Source organism: Bos indicus x Bos taurus, chromosome 19 (genome assembly GCF_003369695.1).
Source record: "Bos indicus x Bos taurus breed Angus x Brahman F1 hybrid chromosome 19, Bos_hybrid_MaternalHap_v2.0, whole genome shotgun sequence".
Classification (NCBI taxonomy): domain Eukaryota; kingdom Metazoa; phylum Chordata; class Mammalia; order Artiodactyla; family Bovidae; genus Bos; species Bos indicus x Bos taurus.
Genome location: NC_040094.1, coordinates 43,387,571 through 43,407,940, shown reverse-complemented (window position 1 = coordinate 43,407,940; position 20,370 = coordinate 43,387,571). Strand labels below are relative to the sequence as shown.

The 20,370-nt window shown below is 56.1% G+C and overlaps 2 protein-coding genes across 2 annotated transcripts in view; both read left to right on the top strand.

The window, feature by feature from the left end:
* The first annotated feature begins 563 nt into the window (after positions 1-563).
* Positions 564-2,833, top strand: HCRT (hypocretin neuropeptide precursor). Its single transcript, XM_027519484.1, has 2 exons — positions 564-1,500; positions 2,342-2,833. Exons 1-2 carry the CDS (start codon positions 1,480-1,482, stop codon positions 2,714-2,716), a joined length of 396 nt encoding a protein of 131 aa, XP_027375285.1. The 5' UTR covers positions 564-1,479; the 3' UTR covers positions 2,717-2,833.
* Positions 2,834-4,048: 1,215 nt separating this feature from the next.
* Positions 4,049-20,370, top strand: part of KCNH4 (potassium voltage-gated channel subfamily H member 4) — a 42,120-nt gene continuing 25,798 nt past the window's right edge. Inside the window, exons 1-15 of the mRNA XM_027516866.1 lie at positions 4,049-5,329; positions 7,194-7,427; positions 7,745-7,891; positions 8,025-8,149; positions 8,991-9,234; positions 9,540-9,697; positions 12,935-13,142; positions 13,578-13,772; positions 14,211-14,410; positions 16,230-16,479; positions 17,039-17,271; positions 17,924-17,962; positions 18,160-18,512; positions 18,770-18,876; positions 19,502-19,575. Of these exons, the coding sequence (XP_027372667.1) occupies positions 5,254-5,329; positions 7,194-7,427; positions 7,745-7,891; positions 8,025-8,149; positions 8,991-9,234; positions 9,540-9,697; positions 12,935-13,142; positions 13,578-13,772; positions 14,211-14,410; positions 16,230-16,479; positions 17,039-17,271; positions 17,924-17,962; positions 18,160-18,512; positions 18,770-18,876; positions 19,502-19,575 (2,643 nt within the window). The 5' untranslated portion in view covers positions 4,049-5,253. The remainder of the gene's footprint in view (positions 5,330-7,193; positions 7,428-7,744; positions 7,892-8,024; positions 8,150-8,990; positions 9,235-9,539; positions 9,698-12,934; positions 13,143-13,577; positions 13,773-14,210; positions 14,411-16,229; positions 16,480-17,038; positions 17,272-17,923; positions 17,963-18,159; positions 18,513-18,769; positions 18,877-19,501; positions 19,576-20,370) is intronic.

Sequence of the window (20,370 nt, the reverse complement as noted above, 5' to 3'; positions counted from 1 at the left end):
AGAATCTGTCTGCCAATGCAGGGGACATGGGTTCAATCCCTGGTGAAGGAAGATTTCTCATGCAGCAGAGCAACTAACCCCATGAACCACAACTACTGAGCCTGCAAGTTGCAGCTACTGAAACCCACATGCCTAGAGCCAATGCTCTGCAACAAGAGAAGTCACCGAAATGAGAAGCCCAAGCACTGCAACAGAGAGACAAAGAGTAGCCCACTGCCCAGCACCCAACTATAGAAAGCCCGTGCGCAGCAATGAAAACCCAGTGCAGCCTATGCATGCTTACTTAGTCAGTGATGTCTGACTCTTTGCAACCCCACGAACTCTAGTCCGCCAGGCTCCTCTGGCCATGGCATTTTCCAGGCAAGAATACTGGAGTGGGTTGTTGCCACTTCCTACTCCTGGGTCGGGGATGTTCCCGACCCAGGGATCCAACCCATGTCTCCTGCATTGGCAGGCAGATTCTTTGCCACAGTGCCACCTGGGAAGCCCCAGTGCAGCCAATAAATTAATAATAATAATAAATTATGTTTTTTTAAAAAAGAAAACCAGGTAGTGTCCTATGCACTCTGTCGCTCCAGCGCCCAGAGCAGAGCTTGGCACTGAACCGGTGCTCAGTAGACAGTGCCCTAGATAAGAGAAACTCCAGCCTAGAGATGGCACGTGTCCTCCTCCCCATGGTGGCTCTCCTCCTGCCAACGGTGGGATGGGACTCAATCCATCCCGTTGAGGCAGCCCAACCAGGTAGAAAGCTGGGGAGATGGAAGGATAACATCAAGTTTTGGCTGGTGTCCTCCCACTGCCCAGGAGTGGCTTTTCAAGGTTCTCCATCTTGGAGGTTGGTGGACTGGGCAGAAGGAAGAAGAGCCAGAGGGGAGGGAAAGTCAGCTAAAACACCTTTTCCACAGAGGAAGAAGGCCCTGAAGCATAAAGGCCCCGGGGGTACAGACAGGAGCAGGGGAGAGAGGCTGTTGCCTGGCTGCCCTCCCCCAGACACACACATCCAATGGAGGGTGGGTCTCACGACTGCTTCCTTTCCTGCCCTTAATTAGCGGCTCCCCCTGTGCATTGTCCCACACCAGCCCCCAGGCAAGACCTCTTTTGTGCTCCCAGATTCCTAGGAGCAAGGTGGCCTCATTAGTGCCTGGAGACCGCCCCATCTCCAGGGAGCAGGCAGACAGACAAGGCGGGGGACCAGAGGCACAGAGATCCAACTCAAGACTCTGATCACCTTGGCGGTCATTCCTGGGGCCCAGCCTGGAGACGGCACTCCTGCGGGAGGCTAATCTTAGACTTGCCTTTGTCTGTTCCCGGAGTAGATGCAAGCACCCATCTCTCCCCCTTTCTTGCCTACCACCTCTGAGCACTATAAACCCCAGGCTCCTGCCAGTGAGTTGCAGTTGACAGCCTCAAAGATCCTGGCTATTCGGACCACTGCAGATGACACCTTTCCCGGCTACCCAACTCTGAGCTCCAGACACCATGAATCCTTCCTCTACAAAGGTAAAGACCCAGGGATGGAGGGGTGACTTAGGGGCAATGAGACAGGGGACAGTGAGAATGCTTGCTCGGGGAGCTAGAAGGAAGGTTGAAAGTGTCTTTAAACTATATGGGTTCTGAAGCAGGATGCAGGGTGGACCCTTGACAGAGAATCTTCCTTAGCTAACACTGGACTATGCCCTGTTCTCCTAAGAGTTCATGTTTATCGAGCTTTTACTATGTATCAGGTGCAATTTGCACCTGTCATCTTATCTCATCCTCCCAGCAACCCTGCACAGTAGGAATTACTTAATACCCAGTTTACAAGTGAGGACGTTGTGCCCCATGAAGGATAGGAAACGGGTCCAAACCCACAGAATCGTTTCCCCTACAAGGGAGCAGGCAGTCAAAACAACAATCTGGATCCTGCCAGTCCTTGATTTTCCAGTGTTTGCCCTCTGTGGGGAGGAGGAGCGGATAAATGGGGCTTGTGTTTCCCTGAGCAAAGTCTCCATAAACTTCTGGGGCAGATTCAGACGCCTGTTTCAAATGGAGTGGTCAGCGCCCTAATGAGGGTACAAGGGACTAACGGCACCCAGAGGAGAGAGAGATTCATTCTGCCCAGGGGGTTTCAAAGAGGTTACTGGAGGAGATGCTCTGCTGGATCTTAAGGTCAGTCAGTCAGTTCAGTCGCTCAGTCGTCTCAGACAGAGCCCTTCAGACAGCTTTGAACCGAGGCAGGAAAGCCAGGCGACATCGAGTGAGAAGCGCCGGCCACGAGGGGGCGCGGAGCCAGCTGGGCAGGACCCGGACGTAGGGGCTGGCATGCGGGCGACTCTCAGCGCCCGGTCTCCGCTTTCCTTAGGTCTCCTGGGCCACCGTGACGCTGCTGCTCCTGCTACTGTTGCTGCCCCCCGCGCTGCTGTCACCTGGGGCGGCCGCGCAGCCCCTGCCCGACTGCTGCCGTCAGAAGACGTGCTCCTGCCGCCTCTACGAGCTGCTGCACGGAGCGGGCAATCACGCGGCCGGCATCCTCACGCTGGGCAAGCGGCGGCCGGGGCCCCCGGGTCTCCAGGGCCGGCTGCAGCGCCTCCTGCAGGCCAGCGGCAACCACGCGGCAGGCATCCTGACCATGGGCCGCCGCGCAGGCGCAGAGCCAGCGCTGCGCCCCTGCTCCGGCCGCCGGTGTCCCTCTGAGGCCGCCTCGTCCGTGGCTCCTGGGGGACGGTCCGGGGTCTGAGCTCTCGCTCGGGTCCAGTCCTGGCCCTACCCTGGCCCCTCCCTCACCCCTGCAGGGGTAAAAAAAAAAAGTGTCAGCTCGCAGGAAAAAGGGGAATAAAGTCTGTTAGTGTGGCTGCTCTCTGTCCCTGTGCGGTCGCGTCCCGCCCTCCAGGGGGCGTGAGAGTCTTTCGAACCGTAAAGAGCCGGAAAACCTGGAGTTTGGTTTGGGAGTCTTTGAACCACTTCTCGGGTGGGCGCTCTTAGGGCAAGAAACTGTGCAAGGCCCTGGAGAGCGGTGAGAACCGCATATGTGAGTGCTAGGAGGGGAGAATGGGGGCAGACACGGTCCTCGGTGCTCCACCAGTCATTCTGAATCGCCAGGCCTTTCCTGAGAAACGCGGAGGAAAGTGCAAGCAGACGAGCGGCATGCGGCTGGGAAGGAGGGAGCCGCGCCCGCCGAAAAGGCAGGGAATGTGAAGTTCAACAGGAATCTTCCACAGGGCTACAGTGTGGTACAGGGCGTTTGGGGGAGCGGTGAGGCACTGAAGGGGCGGCAATTAGGCTTGTGCAGCCCAGATTGTGAAAGCCCTCACAGATCATCAGGCTTTGCACTTTATTCTGTAGGTAGCTGAGAGTCAGGAGAAGTTCTTAAGCAGGGATGAGGCAAGATTTTTCCAGCAATTTCAACGGAACACACCTGTGACAAGTTGAATTGTGCAACCCCTCCCCCTTCCCCATTTACATTTGAAGTCCTAACCCCCAGCACTTCAGAACATGACCTTATTTGGAAATAGTCTTTGTGGATGAAATTAGTTAAAATTCAGTCATACTGAAAAAAAAAAAACTATCATACTGGAGTAGGGTGAGCCTCTAATCCAATATGACGTGTCCTTATAAAAAGGGGGGATTTGGACACAAATGCACACGAGGAGAATCCATGTGAACATGAAGGCAGAGATAGATGATGGATCTACATGCCAAAAAGTGCCAATAAGCCACCAGAAGCTAGAAAATAGGCATGCAACAAATATTCATCCAAAGCCTTCAAAAGGAGCCAACCCTGCAGTCATTTTGGTCTTGGACTTCCAGCCTCCAGAACGGAAACAACAGATTTCTGTTGTTTAAGTCACCCAGCTTGTGGTACTTTGTTACAGCAGCCCTAGGAAACTAAAACCCAAAAGTAGAGGTGCAGAAAGATGTGGCACTTTTTAGCATATAACGTCCCAGATAACGCCCAGCTCAGATTTGGGGTGAGGGTGAGGAGCCCTGGCCTGCCCTCTCCCCAGCCCATCGTCCCTTTGTCATTGGCTTTAGCTGTTCCCCCCCCCCCCCCCCAGGAAGCAGCCACCCTAAGCCACCACACTCAGCTGCCACAGTAATTTTCTGCTTCCATAGTGAAAAGTCCCGTGTCTGGTCTCACCTGGGTCCTTCTTGCTGCACTGGTTTCGTTTTGGGGAAGATGAAGAACAAAGTCCACCGGTGCACTTTGGGGATTTATAAACTGACTGCTCACCTTGAAACCATCTTTCTCAGCCCCAGATTTACCTCCAACCTCTCTTCCACTTGAATGCTTGCAGAGAGAAGGAGGGTTAAATCAGAATGATAGGAAGAGGGGACGAATAAGGAGGCAATTGCTCTCCAACACATTGTGTGCCAACGATATGCATTATGCTATTAAATTCACACAACCATACTAGGTAAAAATTATTAGCTCCATTTGACAGGTAAAGAAAGTGATGCTGCTGGAGGCTGAGTCACACAATTAGAAAGCGGCAGAGCTGGGATTTCTACCCAGTGGACTCCAGAGATCTTTTCATCCATCCTGCTGAGGTTAGAGGCAGAGTTAGCCAGGGTACCCTATGCAAACTAAGGCACAAATGACGGTTAAGTATTCTAGCATTTTAGTTTCCTGCCCTCTCATCGATCCTCCACCGGCAAAACTAACCTCTTTAACTCTTTGCTGTCTCATACTGGAGCGCAGGAAGCTGAGGTTGCTGCGAGATATCCCAACTCCAGCAGGCGGCGCTGTGAACCAGACAAGAGTCCCAGCGTGGGCGGCTAGAGGGGGAACCCGAGGGGAGGAGACACAAGGAGCCGCCAGGGAAACACGCGTGGGGGCGTGGCCACCCTGGAAGGTGGGCGTGTCTGTCATTCAAGCTCCACCCCATCCCTTGGCGCTTCGGCCTCGGGTGGGCGTGTCCCAAATTCTCTGAGGGAGAGACACGCGTGGGCCGCTCCCCAGCCAGAGGAGGGCAGCGGAGGGGAGTGAGGGTGTCGCTGGCGGCCCCTCCCCGTGCGGGGCCACGTGGCGGGCTCCGGGCGAGCCCTAGGGAAAGAACCTGGCCCGTGGGGAGGTGGGGGGACCGAGGCGGCGCCGAGACAAGCGGAAAGCTACTCGGTTTGGAACAGAGAGGCGGCGGCGGCGGCGGCGCCTAGAGGGAGGGGAAGAGGCAGGCGGGCGCATGGGGCGCCCCGGCCCCGCCGGCAGCGCGCCCCCTCCGGCACGGCCGCGCTGAACGCCCCCAGCGCTGCGCCTGGAATCTGCGCCGCGAGGCCATGCCGGTCATGAAGGGGTTGCTGGCCCCGCAGAACACCTTCCTGGACACCATCGCCACCCGCTTCGACGGCACGCGTGAGTGGGGTGGAGGCTGGAGCTGAGGGTTCGAGCTAGAGGTCAAGTCTCCTTTGGCGCTCGCGTGGGTCTCCTGAATATGATGAGGAGAATGGGCTAGGAGGGTCTAGGAACTCCCAGAGCCCCAGTAAAGGAGCAGGACTGGCAGCGCCCTGGGAGGGGAGACGCGGAGAGGACCAAGAGTGCGGGCAGCCAAGGTTGGGGGTGTGTGACAGGAGGCAGGAAAGGTTCTTTGTGCGGAAAAGCGGAGGAGTCCTTGAGAGCCGCCCACTCTCGGGCAGGGCTCTGCTGGGGGCGTGTACGGGAGTATCCAAGACGCGGAGGTGAGACGAAGTGGCCAGGTGCTTTGGGGTCTGCTCCCCGACTGCAGCATCTCCTTCCCCCAGAAAAAAATAAAAGAGAGAGACATAAAAAAGGTCAGACTTTTGCAGGACCCAGCTTGGATTAAGGTCAGGCATCCCAAAATTGTAGCGCGTCCCTGTCTGGGGGAGGTATGGCAGGAAGGCAGTGGGTGGTCTATGTAAGGGAGAGAACTGCGGGCCCTCCCAACCGAGCTTGAGTTCCAGGTTCAGCACCTTGGACAGCCACCATCCTGCTTCCCCCTCCTCTTCTCCCGCCATTCCCTTTTCCTACTTTGGAACTGAACCATCTCCCCTTGCCCGATTCGGACACCCCGGCTGAGATCTGGAAGGTAGGGGGAGCGGTACCTGAGGGAGGAAACAGCCGCCGGGGCCCTACCCTCCTCCCCACCCTGCCCCCCCACACACCTCCCTTGTTTCCATAGTGCCTGTCACCCGGGCAACGGACCTGGGATGGAAGAAGGAGGCTGCTTGCCCAGGGCCCAGCACCTCCCAGGCACCTTCAGTATCCTCATCAGCTGCTCCATCCCCAGACATTCACCCCTCCTAGCACCCCAGGACTGATTCTTCTCAGATCCCTTCCTTCAGCTGAGACGATCCCTAGATGGCCTACCGAGCCCCCCTGAGGCCTCCCACCCAGTGGGACTGGAGGGGAGCCAGCTCAGGTTCTGTTGCTGGGTTTGCTGGAGCCACAACTTCATTGCTCAAGCCTGTCAAACTTTGACAACTGGGATAGACCCCCTGAACTTAGCTAAGGGATGCTAAAAAGAGGACTTTTCCTGGAAGGCAGGGAATGAGGATGCTATTCATCACTGTCTTCCTCCCTCCACAAAGGAGACTGGATAATAAACTCTGTGAGTTTGGATAACCTCTGCTTTTTGGTTTCCTATCAGTAAAATGGGTGTGATAATGCCAGAATCTCTGCCTTATCCAGGATAGCAGCTATGGATTGTGCTTTGAAAGCTGGGCAAATGTGGGGCATCATTTCACCTTCTCAGTGTAGCACTTACTATGTGCCAGGATTTGCTCTTCCCAGGTAACCCATGTAACTCACACCAAACATTTTGAGGAAGATATATAATCCCTCACTTTTCAGATAAGGAAGCTGAGGCCCAGAGGAGTTCATTAACTTGTTCAAAGTTATACAGTCAGCAAGTGGTAGGGATAGGGTGCTGGAGCCCATGCTCTTACTCACCATGCTGTGCTGCTGCCTACAGTAACAGCTCATCAGCTTCAAGGCAGAAGTCATGACCTCTTGGAGTTCCTTTTCCAACCCCCTAGACTACCCTGTTCCAGTTCCAGGCCACCCTTAAGTCCTGGTCCTTTTGCTCTATCTCTTCTTACTCTCATTTCAGGATATCCCAAAGGGGATCCAGGAATCCCACGGAAACCTGGGAAGCTCCTGTCTCTAGGATCTCTGACCTCAGCTTGGGGGAGGTATGGCTCACCTGGAATCTGAGCTCCCCTCTTGGCCTTGGCCTGACCTTAACCCCTTCTTCCCACAGACAGCAACTTCCTGCTGGCTAACGCACAGGGCCCACGGGGCTTTCCCATTGTCTACTGTTCCGACGGCTTCTGCGAGCTCACAGGCTACGGCCGCACCGAGGTCATGCAGAAAACCTGCAGCTGCCGCTTCCTGTACGGTCCAGAGACCAGTGAGCCAGCCCTGCAGAGGCTGCACAAGGCTCTGGAGGGCCATCAGGAGCACCGCGCTGAAATCTGCTTCTACCGAAAGGATGGTGAGGGGATCCGCCTGCCCTGCTGTCCTGCCCAGACCCCAGACCTTACCCAGAGTCCACTTGGGACAGCGGAAACCTGGTTGCTGGTCCCCACACTGCCACAAGCTGACCGTGTGGCACTGAATGTATCCCTGACCCTTTCTGAGCCATAGTTTTCCCATCAGGAAGGTGAAGGCGACGGCTGACAAAATCTCTGGGCTTTCCAGCTCTAATCCTTGGCCAAGCCCTTTGATTATGCCCAGGAACAAAGAGGGATGAGAGAGAAGGAGATGCCATGGGCTGCTCACCCTCCTCCTCTTACCTCTCCACACCTGCAGGCTCAGCATTTTGGTGCCTCCTGGACATGATGCCCATCAAGAATGAGATGGGGGAGGTCGTACTTTTCCTCTTCTCCTTCAAGGACATCACTCAGAGGGGAGGCCCAGGACTTGGCCCCCCAGGAGGCCATGGCGATAGTAATCATGGTAACCTCAAGGCTGCAACTCTGGGGAGATGGCGTGAATGGTCAGAAGCCCTTGCCCAAGGGCACCCAAGCCCTTTCCCTACTCAGCCTCATGGATGTGCCCCCACTTATTGCCGTACCCTTCTTCCCAACAGAAAACTCCCTTGGCAGGAGGGGAGCCAGCTCAAGACTTCGATCTGCCAGGAGGCAGAGCCGTACTGTCCTACACCGACTGACTGGCCACTTTGGCCGCCGGGGCCAGGGAGGCATGAAAACCAATGTGAGTCCAATCTCCACCCCAGCATCTCCCAGACATGTTTCTGAGGCACCCTTGCTACTGTGTCCCTGTTTCCCTGTCTGTCCAATCTTCCTCCAGTGGCTTGTTCCTTTGTATGCCGTTCCTCACGTATGGCTCTCTGCTCTATCCTGTGTTCCCCCATGTCTCCTTTCATCCCCCTCTTCCTTGCTTCCTTGTGATTGACATTACCCTGCTCTGATGATGCCACAAAGGTGGGGCTGTAGCAGCAATTACATCACCCACCTTTGGGTCTTAGGGTTACCTCGTGGGGGTATGAAACCACGTTAGTGGTCCCAGGGTGAAAGCCCCCATTGGGGTCTGACATCTGACCCTGTGTACCATTCCTAGGACCCTGATGAATCCATGGGTCTCCAACCTGAGCAGACTGTTATGGCAACAGGGAATGGGGTATGCCATGCCAGCCTCCCCTTGCCCCTGGGATATACTTATCCTCCACTGCATCCCTAGAACCCAAGAGGATCTTGAGGGAGAAGCTAGTGACCCCTCAAGCTAGGGCATTGTCTGACTGGTCATAATCACCTTCTCAAGAAGGGTAAAGGTCAAACCTTAGAAACCTTTCGCACACACACACACACACACACACACACACAAAATGTGAGTGATTCCAAAGAGCAGTAAGTTAGCAGAGGAAGGAAGTGTCAGGTGGCAGCTGCCAAACCCCATCTCCTGCACGTTCTACATCCTCTTGTGGTTGTGCTTGCAGTGCCCACTCCACCCCTTTCCCCATTCCTTACCTGTCCCTCCCCCAGCTTTGGCTCCTCTTTCCCCCAAGTGTCCCCAACCACCACCCCTCTCCTCTTAGAACGTGTTTGAGCCAAAGCCATCAGTGCCCGAATACAAGGTGGCCTCCGTGGGGGGGTCCCGCTGCCTCCTCCTCCACTACAGCGTCCCCAAAGCCGTCTGGGATGGCCTCATCCTCCTTGCCACCTTCTACGTTGCGGTCACTGTCCCCTACAACGTCTGCTTCTCGGGTGATGACGACACCCCCATCACGTCCCGACACACCCTTGTCAGCGACATCGCCGTGGAGATGCTCTTCATCCTGGGTTAGACCCTCTGCCCCATGTACCCTGGTGGGTGGGCTGGAGGGACCCACTCACCCAAGCCTCGTTTCATCCTGGGCTTGCCAGACCCAGATATTTAGAGCCCACCCATTTCTGGGTCTTTATGTCCTCATGGTCCATGAACCCTACCCCTGATTCTTGGAGCCTTCAGCCTTTAGACCTCTCCTCTTTTAAGAACCAGTCTGAAGCCCAATCTATCATCCCCATCCCTGCCTCCAACACTATTCTGAGTCTTACCCAAGGTACCTTGGCCAAGGACCCTTAGTAACAGCTTCTTGCATCCCCAGATATCATCCTGAATTTCCGCACCACCTATGTGTCCCAGTCTGGCCAGGTGGTCTCTGCTCCGCGTTCCATTGGCCTCCACTATCTGGCCACCTGGTTCTTTGTTGACCTTATTGCTGCTCTACCTTTTGACCTGCTTTACGTCTTCAACATCACCGTGGTGAGTGAACCCTGTCCTGCCTTGCAGCCTAGCCTGGCAGCTTCAACACAGCATCTCCCATTAAGGGACCCACCTCAGTCCCAGACTCAGTCATCAGCGAATATTTGCCAGGCATCTGTGATGGGCAGAGCCCAGCACTAGAAACCAAGAAGGATCCAAGAGCGTCTGCCTTCTTGGGGAGTTCAGCTCACAGTCTCTGAGGGAAGCTGAGACAAATGAAAATCTAACTAGGGCTACCAAGGCGGCATTGGTCTGCAGCCAAATGAGTGGCACTTTTCACATTTTTATTTAACAAACAACGGATGAGCATTTAGCTGTCTGCAAAGCACTGTGTAAGGCATGGTCACTGTGGAGGAGAGGGATAAGGATTCAGCTACTCGGCAGCTAAGCTGGTGGAGACAGCAGAAGCAGAAGAGGTGAATGGACTGCAAGACAGGGCCCAGGTAGTGCTGCACAGGGGCTGGACGCAGAACTAACCAACCTTGGGATTCCAGGCTGGAACACAGGCTCCCACAAAACTGATCTGAAATCTGGCTGTTGCGAGGAAGCCAAAGCATGGCAGTTGGGCAGAGGCTGGCGTGGTCTAGGAAGGGTTCCCGAGGGAGGAGGTGAGAGCTGAGCTAGACCCTAGACAGAATAGGCCCCAGCTGGCAGGAGACAGGAGAGGGAACATTTAGGGGGTACGTAGCAAGCCAAGATGAGGAGGTAGAGGCTGCGGGGCGGACTTGGAGGCAGAGAGTCCTAGAACTGCCTGGAGGCGCCCTCAGTGGTCAGCTCTGCACCCAGCCGGCAGATACTAGGTCTTCTATGGCCCAGGGAGAGGGAGTCCCACCCTGTGTCCCCAGACCCCCTTGAGTGGGGAGGTGGAGAGCAGTCTCCCCGTGTGCTCCTCTGCCTGCCACACTCAGCTATAGCGGGAAACCACCTACACGCAGCCGGATTTAACTAGCCGCCAACGGGCTGTGGGCCTCTTCTCCTGGCTGTGTACACGTGTGTGCATGCTCCCACACACGTGCATGTGGGTGTGTCTGCCCTGAGGCTCTGGCCCTTCCAAGTGGAGCTCCCCACTTCTCCCCTGGGTGCATCCCCACCTGGTTTGTGCCCACCAGGCAGTCCCCCCTTCTCCGGTAGCGTCAGGAGTACTTTACAGTTTTCTAAGTTCTTTCACACATCATCACGTAGGAGCCTCACAGTAACCTTTCAGGGAAGATTCTCATATCTCTCTTTCTCAGAGGTAGATGCAGAGGCTCAGAGAGGTTGAGTGGCTTGTTGAAAGTCACACAGCTAGCAATGGCAGACAAGAGACTAGAATCAGGTCCCTAGACTCCCGGTCTAGAATTCTTTCCAGCATGCCACCCTGCTTCCCAGGAAACCAGTGTACCTGAGTGGATGGCCTGGCACAAGGAGGGAGGAGGAGCCATGCTGGGGAAGCAGAGCAAAGATGGAGGCTAAGTAGGCACTGGCAGAGCCATGGACTTGAAGGAACCAGGCCTGAGACATCCTGGTCCAACGAGGAAAGGAGGGCCCCAAGGGAGTAGGGCCCAGGGGTAGGTGACAAGGGGAAGCCTTGAAGAACTCAAGGTTGGAGTCAGGAGCTCTGAGAGCTAGGGGCAGGCATTAAACCCTGAAGTGCGTGTTCAGTAGCTAAGTTGTGTCTGCCTCTTTGAGACCCCATGGACTGTAGCCTGCCAGGTTCCTCTGTCCATGGAATTCTCCAGGCAAGAATACTGGAATGGTTTCCCCTTTCCTTCTCCAGGGGATCTTCCTGACCCAGAGATTGAGCCTGAGTCTCTTGCATTGGTCGGCAGATACTTTACCACTGAGCTCCCTGGGAAGCTCCTAAACTCTGGAGAGGGTCCATCAGAGTCACCTCCTTTCCAACTCCTTTGTCTAAAATTAGAGAAAATGGCATGCGACTCAGGAGCTGTGTAGGGCCAGGGGGGATGCTCCTGGAAGCCCCTGAAGGGACAGTGAGGGGCCTTCATACGAAGTTCCACATGTGCTACCCCAGAGCCCCCGCCCTAGCCTCCAGGCTGCCCCAGCCACAGCAGTGAGGACATAAGCTCCCACCTGCGTATCATGTCCAAGACTGGAAGGGCTTATCAAAACACAACCAAAACAGTCATAGTTAATACCAGCTAACCCTTACAGGACCCTGACTAACTTCAGCAACTCCCACCAAACCCTGCAAGGGCTGGGGCCTCACAGTCTAAGTACCCTGCTCTCCTTCTCTCAGCATCCCAGCTGTAGCTGATCCATAAGGGATGAGGTCCCTAAACCTTCCCCTGTCCACAGCTGATTGTACTTAAGACACCGGGGGCTTTGAGCAAGGACCAGAGATCATTATGTCTGTTGTCCTGCCTCTGATGCTGCTGCTGCTGCTGCTGCTAAGTCGCTTCAGTCGTGTCTGACTCTGTGCGACCCCAGAGATGGCAGCCCACCAGGCTCCCCCGTCCCTGGGATTCTCCAGGCAAGAACACTGGAGTGGGTCGCCATTTCCTTCTCCAATACATGAAAGTGAAAAGTGAAAGTGAAGTCGCTCAGTCGTGTCTGACTCTTCACAACCCCGTGGACTGCAGCCTTCCAGGCTCCTCCGTCCCTGGGATTTTCCAGGCAAGAGTACTGACGTGGGGTGCCATTGCCTTCTCCATGTCCTGCCTCTGACTTGCCCTTTTACCAGCCAAGGTGCTAAGAGGCAGTATAGCACAAAATGGACTCTGGTGTCAACTCAGATTTGAATCCCAGCTCCATGATTTCCTTGGTCTGTGCCCTTGAGCAAGTCACCAGCCTCTCTGAACCCTAGTATACTCATCTGCACACTGAGAATGGTGACGAAAATTGGACTGAAGGTGTACGTTTGTCTGTTTTTACGAGGATTACAGTTATTTAGCCCAGTGCCTGACCCACATAGTACTTGCTGTTAGCCATTATTAGGGTTGTGTTATTGTTGTTGTATTGGTCGCCGCACTGCATGGCTTGTTGAATCTTAGTTCCCTGACCAGGAATTGACCTCTCGCCCCCTGCAGTAGAAGTGCAGAGTCCTAACCACTGGGCTGCTAGGGAAGTCCCCATGATTAGTTTTAGTATCATCCTGTCCCCCTTGCATTTCCTGGTCACCTTCTCAGCACAGCAAGGATCCTTTCCCTCAGGCAGCCTCCCCTAGCTCCAGGGCACCTGGGGGAGGGGGGAACGTTGCGGGGCCTGCTGACAGCCTCCCCTGCTGCGCCCACTCTGCAGACATCGCTGGTGCACCTGCTGAAGACCGTGAGGCTGCTGCGGCTGCTGCGGTTGCTGCAGAAGCTGGAGCGGTACTCGCAGTGCAGTGCCGTGGTGCTCACGCTGCTCATGTCGGTCTTTGCGCTCCTTGCCCACTGGATGGCCTGCGTCTGGTATGTCATCGGGCGCCGGGAGATGGAGGCCAACGACCCCCTGCTCTGGGACATCGGTGAGCCACTGACCCCCAGGCTTTCACCAACTACCCATTCTCCTGCCCTGTCCAGGCAGGCCCCCAAGCTGACACCCCCACCCCAATCAGGACCCTGCTCCCACCCCATATTCCTCCATCCCTCCAATAAACATGCAATCAAATAGGCCATCAAGTCCCAGCTCCTTGTTCACAGGAAGTACTTATAAACTCTTAGAGAATGGAAGGGGCCCCTAAACAGTCTGCAGTGTAGGGAGCTGGTAGCCTTGAATTGCAACTGTAACCACTTCAGGGCCCGGAGGCCCAGACACCAGCTGCTCCTCACATTTCCTGTGCAAACCTCCCCTCACCTCTGTAAATAGTCCCCTGACCCAAGGTCAAGTGCAGACAGCTCAGGGAAACCCCATTCTCCACTGCTCGGGCAGCCGGGGCTCCTTGCATCCCTCCACCCGCTAGGCTGGTTGCACGAGCTGGGCAAGCGGCTGGAAGTGCCCTATGTCAACGGCTCAGCTGGCGGCCCGTCGCGGCGCAGCGCCTACATCGCCGCGCTCTACTTCACGCTGAGCAGCCTCACGAGCGTGGGCTTCGGCAACGTGTGCGCCAACACTGACGCCGAGAAGATCTTCTCCATCTGCACCATGCTCATAGGCGGTGAGGCGGGGCCTACCAAGCCCAGCGTGCAGATGGGGAAACTTGAGACCCAGAGAAGGCAAGGTGTCCACCCATGACCAGACACTGGGAGGACATTCGTTCATAGATGTTTGCTCAGCACCTACTACATGCTGGCCTTGGGGGGAACGGCCACAAACTGGAGGGTTGCTTGCGAAAGGGATGGGAAGCCCAAGTTCATGACCTAATGGGGTTGGGCATGAGAGAAGCATCAGGTGTGACCCGTCTCAGGACCACCTGCTATTCCCTGCCCCAAACCCAGAACCTGGCATCAGGTAGGCACTCAGGGGCCCTCTGGCTCTCCTGCCCCTCCCCAGGAGCCCAGAGACTGGTCCAGGGCAGCGGGCTCGCTGTGGAGGGCGGGGGGAGGGGCGGAGGCCAGAGGGGTGGCCACCCCTGACTGCCCGCTGCGCGCCACAGCGCTGATGCACGCCGTGGTATTCGGGAACGTGACGGCCATCATCCAGCGCATGTACTCGCGCCGCTCGCTCTACCACAGCCGCATGAAGGACCTCAAGGACTTCATCCGTGTGCACCGCCTACCACGGCCGCTCAAGCAGCGCATGCTCGAGTACTTCCAGACCACGTGGGCGGTCAACAGCGGCATTGACGCCAACGAGGTAGTGAGTGGCTGGGGGGCGCCCTGTACCTGCAGCGTAGAGGTGCAGGAGCTGGGAATGGGGTCGAGGCCTCTCAGGGTTTGGGATGGAAGCAAATGGACTGCAGGGAAACGAAATGATGTTCACAAGGACACACACCTACCGGAGTCCACATCCCTTTTCCTTTACACGTGGCTAATGCCATGGTCGAGCATCTGCTTGGGCCAGCCTCTGTGCTGGACACAGGAGTCCTGGATTACCCTCAGCCCTTACCCTCAGGGAGACAGCAGCCTGGTGAGGGAGACAGCCTGATAAACAAAGAGTTACGCAGTGAATGGGACTCTACTGGAGAGAGTGGGCGGCAGCGCCATCATTGTGTCTGAAACTCGAAGTGTCAGGGGAGGTGGCACAGAAAAGTGAACATCGTGAAGGACAAGAAGGAAACTGGCCTGCCACCAGAAGGCCATTCCAGGCAGAAAGAGCAGTAGGAACACAGGTCTGGAACTACTGACACCAAAGAGCAGGACAAGTTCAGGGAACTGAAAGTAGTTCAGCGAGTTTTCAGGAAAGGGTGTGTGAGCACTGCAGAGGAAGGAGCGGCAGAGGGTGGAGAGAGGGGCTTGGGAGGGGGCAGGCCCAACTCAGGGATGGCCTTGGATTTAGATTTTGTCCTACCACATTTTTAGGCTCAGGAGTCACCCGCAGATCCAGAAAGTCTTTTTTTTCATTATTTATTTTGGCTGCACTGGGTCTTTGTTGTGGTCCACAGGATTCTCTACTTGAAGCGCATGGGCTCTGAAGTCGCGGTGGCGTAGGAGTGCTTGCGGGCTTAGTTGTGGCGTGTGGGATCTTAGTTCCCCCATCAGGGATTCAAGCCCTGGCCCCCTGCATTGAGAGTGTGGAGTCCTATCCACTGGACCACCAGGAAAGTCCCCCAGGAGGTACTTCTGAGAGCAGGGTACTTCTGAGAGTCTTGGGACTTGGTGATCAGCGGGTTGCAGGAAAGAAGCTCAAAGGGATTCCCGGGTTTCTGGCTTCGACCAAAGGGTAGGATGGAGGCATTACCCAGGGAAGATTGGATTTAGGGGTGAAACTGAGAGGTCAGGGTTGGGCCATGATGAGGGTGTCATGCCTGTGGGGGACCCAGGTGGAGGCTGCCCATGGGTAGTTGAACACACAGGTCTGGACCCAGAAGTAGGGCTCCAGACTCACAGGGAAGGGGGGAAAGTCATGGCGCTGGTCGCTATGATGCAGGGAGAGTGTATAAACTAAGAGGAGAGCTGAGGAAGTAGGTTGGCTGAGGAAGAGGAGCCTGAAGGAAGCGAGTGGAACAAAAGGGAGAGGTCAGCAAGCCTGAGTGGCCAAGGGGCTCCAGGAGATGAGGGTAGAACCATGAACGTTAAGTTCGGCCCCCAAGAGGTCACTGCTAACATCCAAGCTCTAGTGTAACCCTGCATTTTACAGATGGGGACACTGAGGCCTAGAGAGAGGAAAGGGTTTGTCTAGAGCCCACAGGGATTTATGCAGAGCTGACTTCTAGTCTCCTGGCTTGAAGGCTGACCCACCAGGGATGGTCCGTGCATATGCGGGGTTGAGTAACTAGGATGTGTGTGTGTGTGACCAGTGTGTGTAGCCATGGGCAGTGGACAGATAGAAGATCTAGTCTCTGCCCCATGACTTGCGTTGGGAGGTCAAACTGAGATGAGACACACAGAGGTCTCCCTGAAGGTCAGAAATGGGTAATTAGAGCTCTGTCCTTGAAGATAGCTCAACACATCTATAGAGCTCAAGTAGCTGCTGCCGGGGGAAATGGCCAGAATGACCTTTGCCCCTTATGCAGTTACTGCGTGACTTCCCAGACGAGCTGAGAGCTGATATTGCTATGCACCTGAATCGGGAGATCCTGCAGCTGCCGCTGTTTGGAGCAGCGAGCAGGGGCTGTCTGCGGGCCCTCTCCCTGCACATCAAGACCTCATTCTGCGCTCCTGGCGAATACCTGCTGCGCCGCGGGGATGCCCTGCAGGCGCACTACTACGTCTGCTCCGGCTCGCTGGAGGTGCTCCGTGACAACATGGTGCTGGCCATCCTAGGTGAGGATCCCACCTCCACCTTCTCCGTACCCTGGAACCTTCTCCCAAAGGCCTATGCGAGGGGCCAGGAATCTAGGGACTGGATAGCTGGTGTTCTGGCAAAGGAGTATGCTCTCTCAGTCCCAGCACCTACCACCATCCCTTTTTGACCATTCCCCTCAGACCCTTTCCTCATCCCATTGGCCATCCCTGAACCCATCAACCCTTCCCCAGTGACTGTCCCCCCAAATCAACTTTCCCACCATACTGTCTCGCAACTCCCCTGACCCTTCTCCATCAACTTTCAACTCCACTGACCCACTACCCTTTAACTGACCCCTCTGGCCATTCTGTATTGATCATCCAATTCCATGGATCATTCCTCCAGCCTTACTGACATCCCCAACTGACTGTCTCCCAACTTCACCAGCCATTCTCCACCGACCTGCCAACTCCATTGATTATTTCCTCCAATTCCATTGACTGACCCACCTTCAACCATCCTTCAAACACACTGACCATCTCTCACATCCACTAATATCCTCTGCCCTAGCTGACTGTCCCTATCCCTCACCCACAGGAAAAGGAGACCTGATTGGGGCAGATATCCCCGAGCCTGGGTCAGGCACAGCTCCAAGCTGCGTGCTGAAGACCAGTGCTGACGTGAAGGCACTCACCTACTGTGGCCTGCAGCAGCTGAGCAGCCAAGGGCTGGCTGAGGTCCTGAGGCTCTATCCTGAGTATGGAGCTGCCTTCCGGGCTGGCCTGCCCCGGGACCTCACCTTCAACCTGCGTCACGGCTCTGAGACCAACGTATGTAGACCCCTATGGCCTCCACCTCCTCCGAGGTCACCTCCTTCAAAGTAGACCCTCCCTTAGCCCCAGAGAGAGCCTCATGAATTCCTTCCACCCTGAAAACATCATCTCTCAACCCTGGGCACCCCTTCCATTGCCCTGCCATACTTAACATCTTCAACCCACTGACCCTACGCCATGGACCACCACCCAACCCCATGGACCATCTCTCACCAACTCTACTTCCAACTCAACTGACACACCTCCTGTTGGTCCCCCTTCTGCTGAATCCAGACTCCTCAAAGGACCCCCACTTTGAAAACAATCCCCTCCGTGTGCTCCTCCTCCATCAATTCCCTCCCCCCTTGGACTGGTCTCCTCCCCTGGGGCTTCCTCTGCTCCACTCAGCAAATGTTTCCCGGGCCCATTTTTGGTTTAGGCTCTGGGCCAAATCTGTAGTTTACACCCTAGACTTTGGTCTTTTACTGCTTTTCAGACTTTTGTTGCCACTCAGGAGTTGTCTGAGTCGGAGTTGGGGGTATCTCTGACTCAGTTCCACAAAAAGGCCTCACATTCTCCAACCCCACTGTTCTGATGGGCGGGACTAGGAGGTGCTGCCCTGGGGGAGTGGGGAGGTATGAGTCAGCCAGAACCCCTTGTGTCCCCGCAGGGCCTCTGCCGCTTTTCCCGGTCCCCTCGCCTCTCCCAGGTAACGCATCCTTCCTGGGTAGGGTTGAAGTCGCACGCAGAGGCGGGGGTGCAGGGGGGGTGCACCTTTCCTTGACTGCCCGGCTCCAGGGTGAAGGGAGAGGCGATGGGGGGCGGCAATGCCAGTGGAGGCTGTTGCTTACTGTAGGGGCCCCTTGTCCATTGCCCTGTGACATCGGCTGCATCCTCTGCCCACAGCCCCGCTCGGATAGCCTGGGTTCCTCCTCAGACAAGACCCAGCCATCCGTCACAGAGGCCGAGGCTGGGGCCGAACCTGGCGGTGGTCCCAGGCCCCGGCGGCCCATCCTGCTGCCCAACCTCAGTCCAGCGCGGCCCCGGGGCTCCCTGGTCAGCCTCTTGGGGGAGGAGCTGCCCCCTTTCTCAGCCCTTGTCTCCTCTCCTTCCCTGTCCCCAGCCCCTTCCCCTGCCCTGGCTGGCCGGGGCCACAGCCCCTCCCCTCATGGCCCCCCCAGGGGCTCTGCTGCCTGGAAGCCCCCCCAGCTTCTCATTCCCCCACTGGGAACCTTTGGACCTCCGGACCTCAGTCCCCGGTGAGATGCCAGCCTCCTCTGCCTTCCCTATACCCCTGCTGGCTTCCAGAACCTTCTCTGGGCTCTGTCCCTAGCATTCTGACCAGTGCTCCACCCCGCCCTTCCTGATCCACCACAGCTTGCAACCCCACCTCTCTGTGACGGCTGCTCCTCCCCAGCTCCCTGGTGCTGCAGCCCCTTTCACCCTCTGCCTGCTCTGCCCTGCTCTGGCCCTTACTCTCTGCCCGCGGGACTGATGACCATTGCCTCCATCCCAGGATAGTGGATGGCATTGAGGACTCTGGCAGCACGGCAGAGGCCACTACGTTCCGGTTCAGCAGGAGGCCTGAGCACCCTAGATCTCGCTCACAGGCCCTTCCTATAGGTAAGGGCCAACAGTGGACTTCAACTCAGTCACCCATCCATCCATCCATCCATCCACCCGTCCCACCATAGTAAGGGCCTACCAGCTGCTGGGTGCTCTGCTAGGAACATACAGATGAACCAGACCTGGCCCACAATTAGCAAGTGCCCAGTCTAGTGGAGGCAATACCTGTGTTCTCAGACGAATGGTTCCAGATCAGAGTACTAAGAGCCATGACAAGAACGGGGCTCCTCGGCGGGAGAGGAGGGAGCCTCTAACTCTCCTTTTTAGAGGAGGGGACACTTGAAGTGGGCCTTAAAGGGTGGGTAGGAGTTTGAGTTGTGGAACAAGGCAGTTAGTGAAAGGCACACAGGCATGATCAGAAGAGTGGTTGTGTTCAGATTCCAAGGAGAAACTTCGTGCCTAGAGCTGGGGGTGGGTGGGAGGTGGGTTGGTGGGGGAGCTGTTGGGGAAGTGATATGGCCTCAAAACCAGCCTGAGGAGCTTGGGTTTCCCATCATCCTGACCCCAGAGCTTCCTCTGCCCTTGCTCTCGGCGTGCCCAGTGACAGGAAGGGCCCAGCCCAGGCTGCAGACTCAAGCTCCCTGCACTCACCCAACATCCCTTCTTCCCACTCTGTCTGCAGGGCCCATTTCCAGCCAGGAAGCCACCCCTGAAGCTGAGGAGGTGAAGGAAAAGGTCTGCAGACTGAACCAGGAGGTTAGTTGGGGTCCGTTCCTCTCCTCCAACCTTGGGATCAGAGATGTGCCTCATAGAACAGCATTGCAAAGCGTTTGGAGCCAAAGTCCTGATTTCAGATATTCGTGTTAGCTGTGTAACCTTGGGCAAGCCCCACAACCACTCTGAACTTCAATCTCCTCATCTGAAAATGGGGAGATGGTTCTTCCCATCTCGTATGCATGAGATGAGGGCGCATACATGCCCGGTTGATCCCTAGCAGGTTATAAGTACTCAGGGAGGGCTGCATCCCTGCCTTCCAGCTGACTCAGGAGGTCTGGCCGGGAAAAAAAGGGCCTCTCCACTGACAGGGGATTTGCTCCTGCAGGGGCCATTCCCTCTACCCCCACCAAGTCACATGCTCCAGTCTTTCCCTCCCCATCTCCTTCCCATCCCCACCACCACCTGTCTGGGCAGAGGACTGTGGGGCATAACCTGGGAGGCCTGGACCCTCCCATCTGAATCCTTTAGGGAAAGAGCCCCAGATCCTGTTTGCTGAGACTGTGTCTCCACCTCCCCCTCAGGGATCTCAAAGCCACATCCACAGCGCAGCCAGGCCCAGCCCTCGGGAATGGGCCTTCCCTGGGTTCTGATAAACATCAGGCATCCCCAGGGGTGCACCTGGGTGGGGCCAGCCCTGGTTCTGTGGGATTCAAGGTCAGTCTTGCTTCAGCTGGCAGTTCTAGACCAGTGGTCCCCCAGCTTCAGAGACCAACATTATCCAGAGAACCTGTTAAAATGTGGATTCCTGGGCCTCACCCAATTTGGAATGTCTGG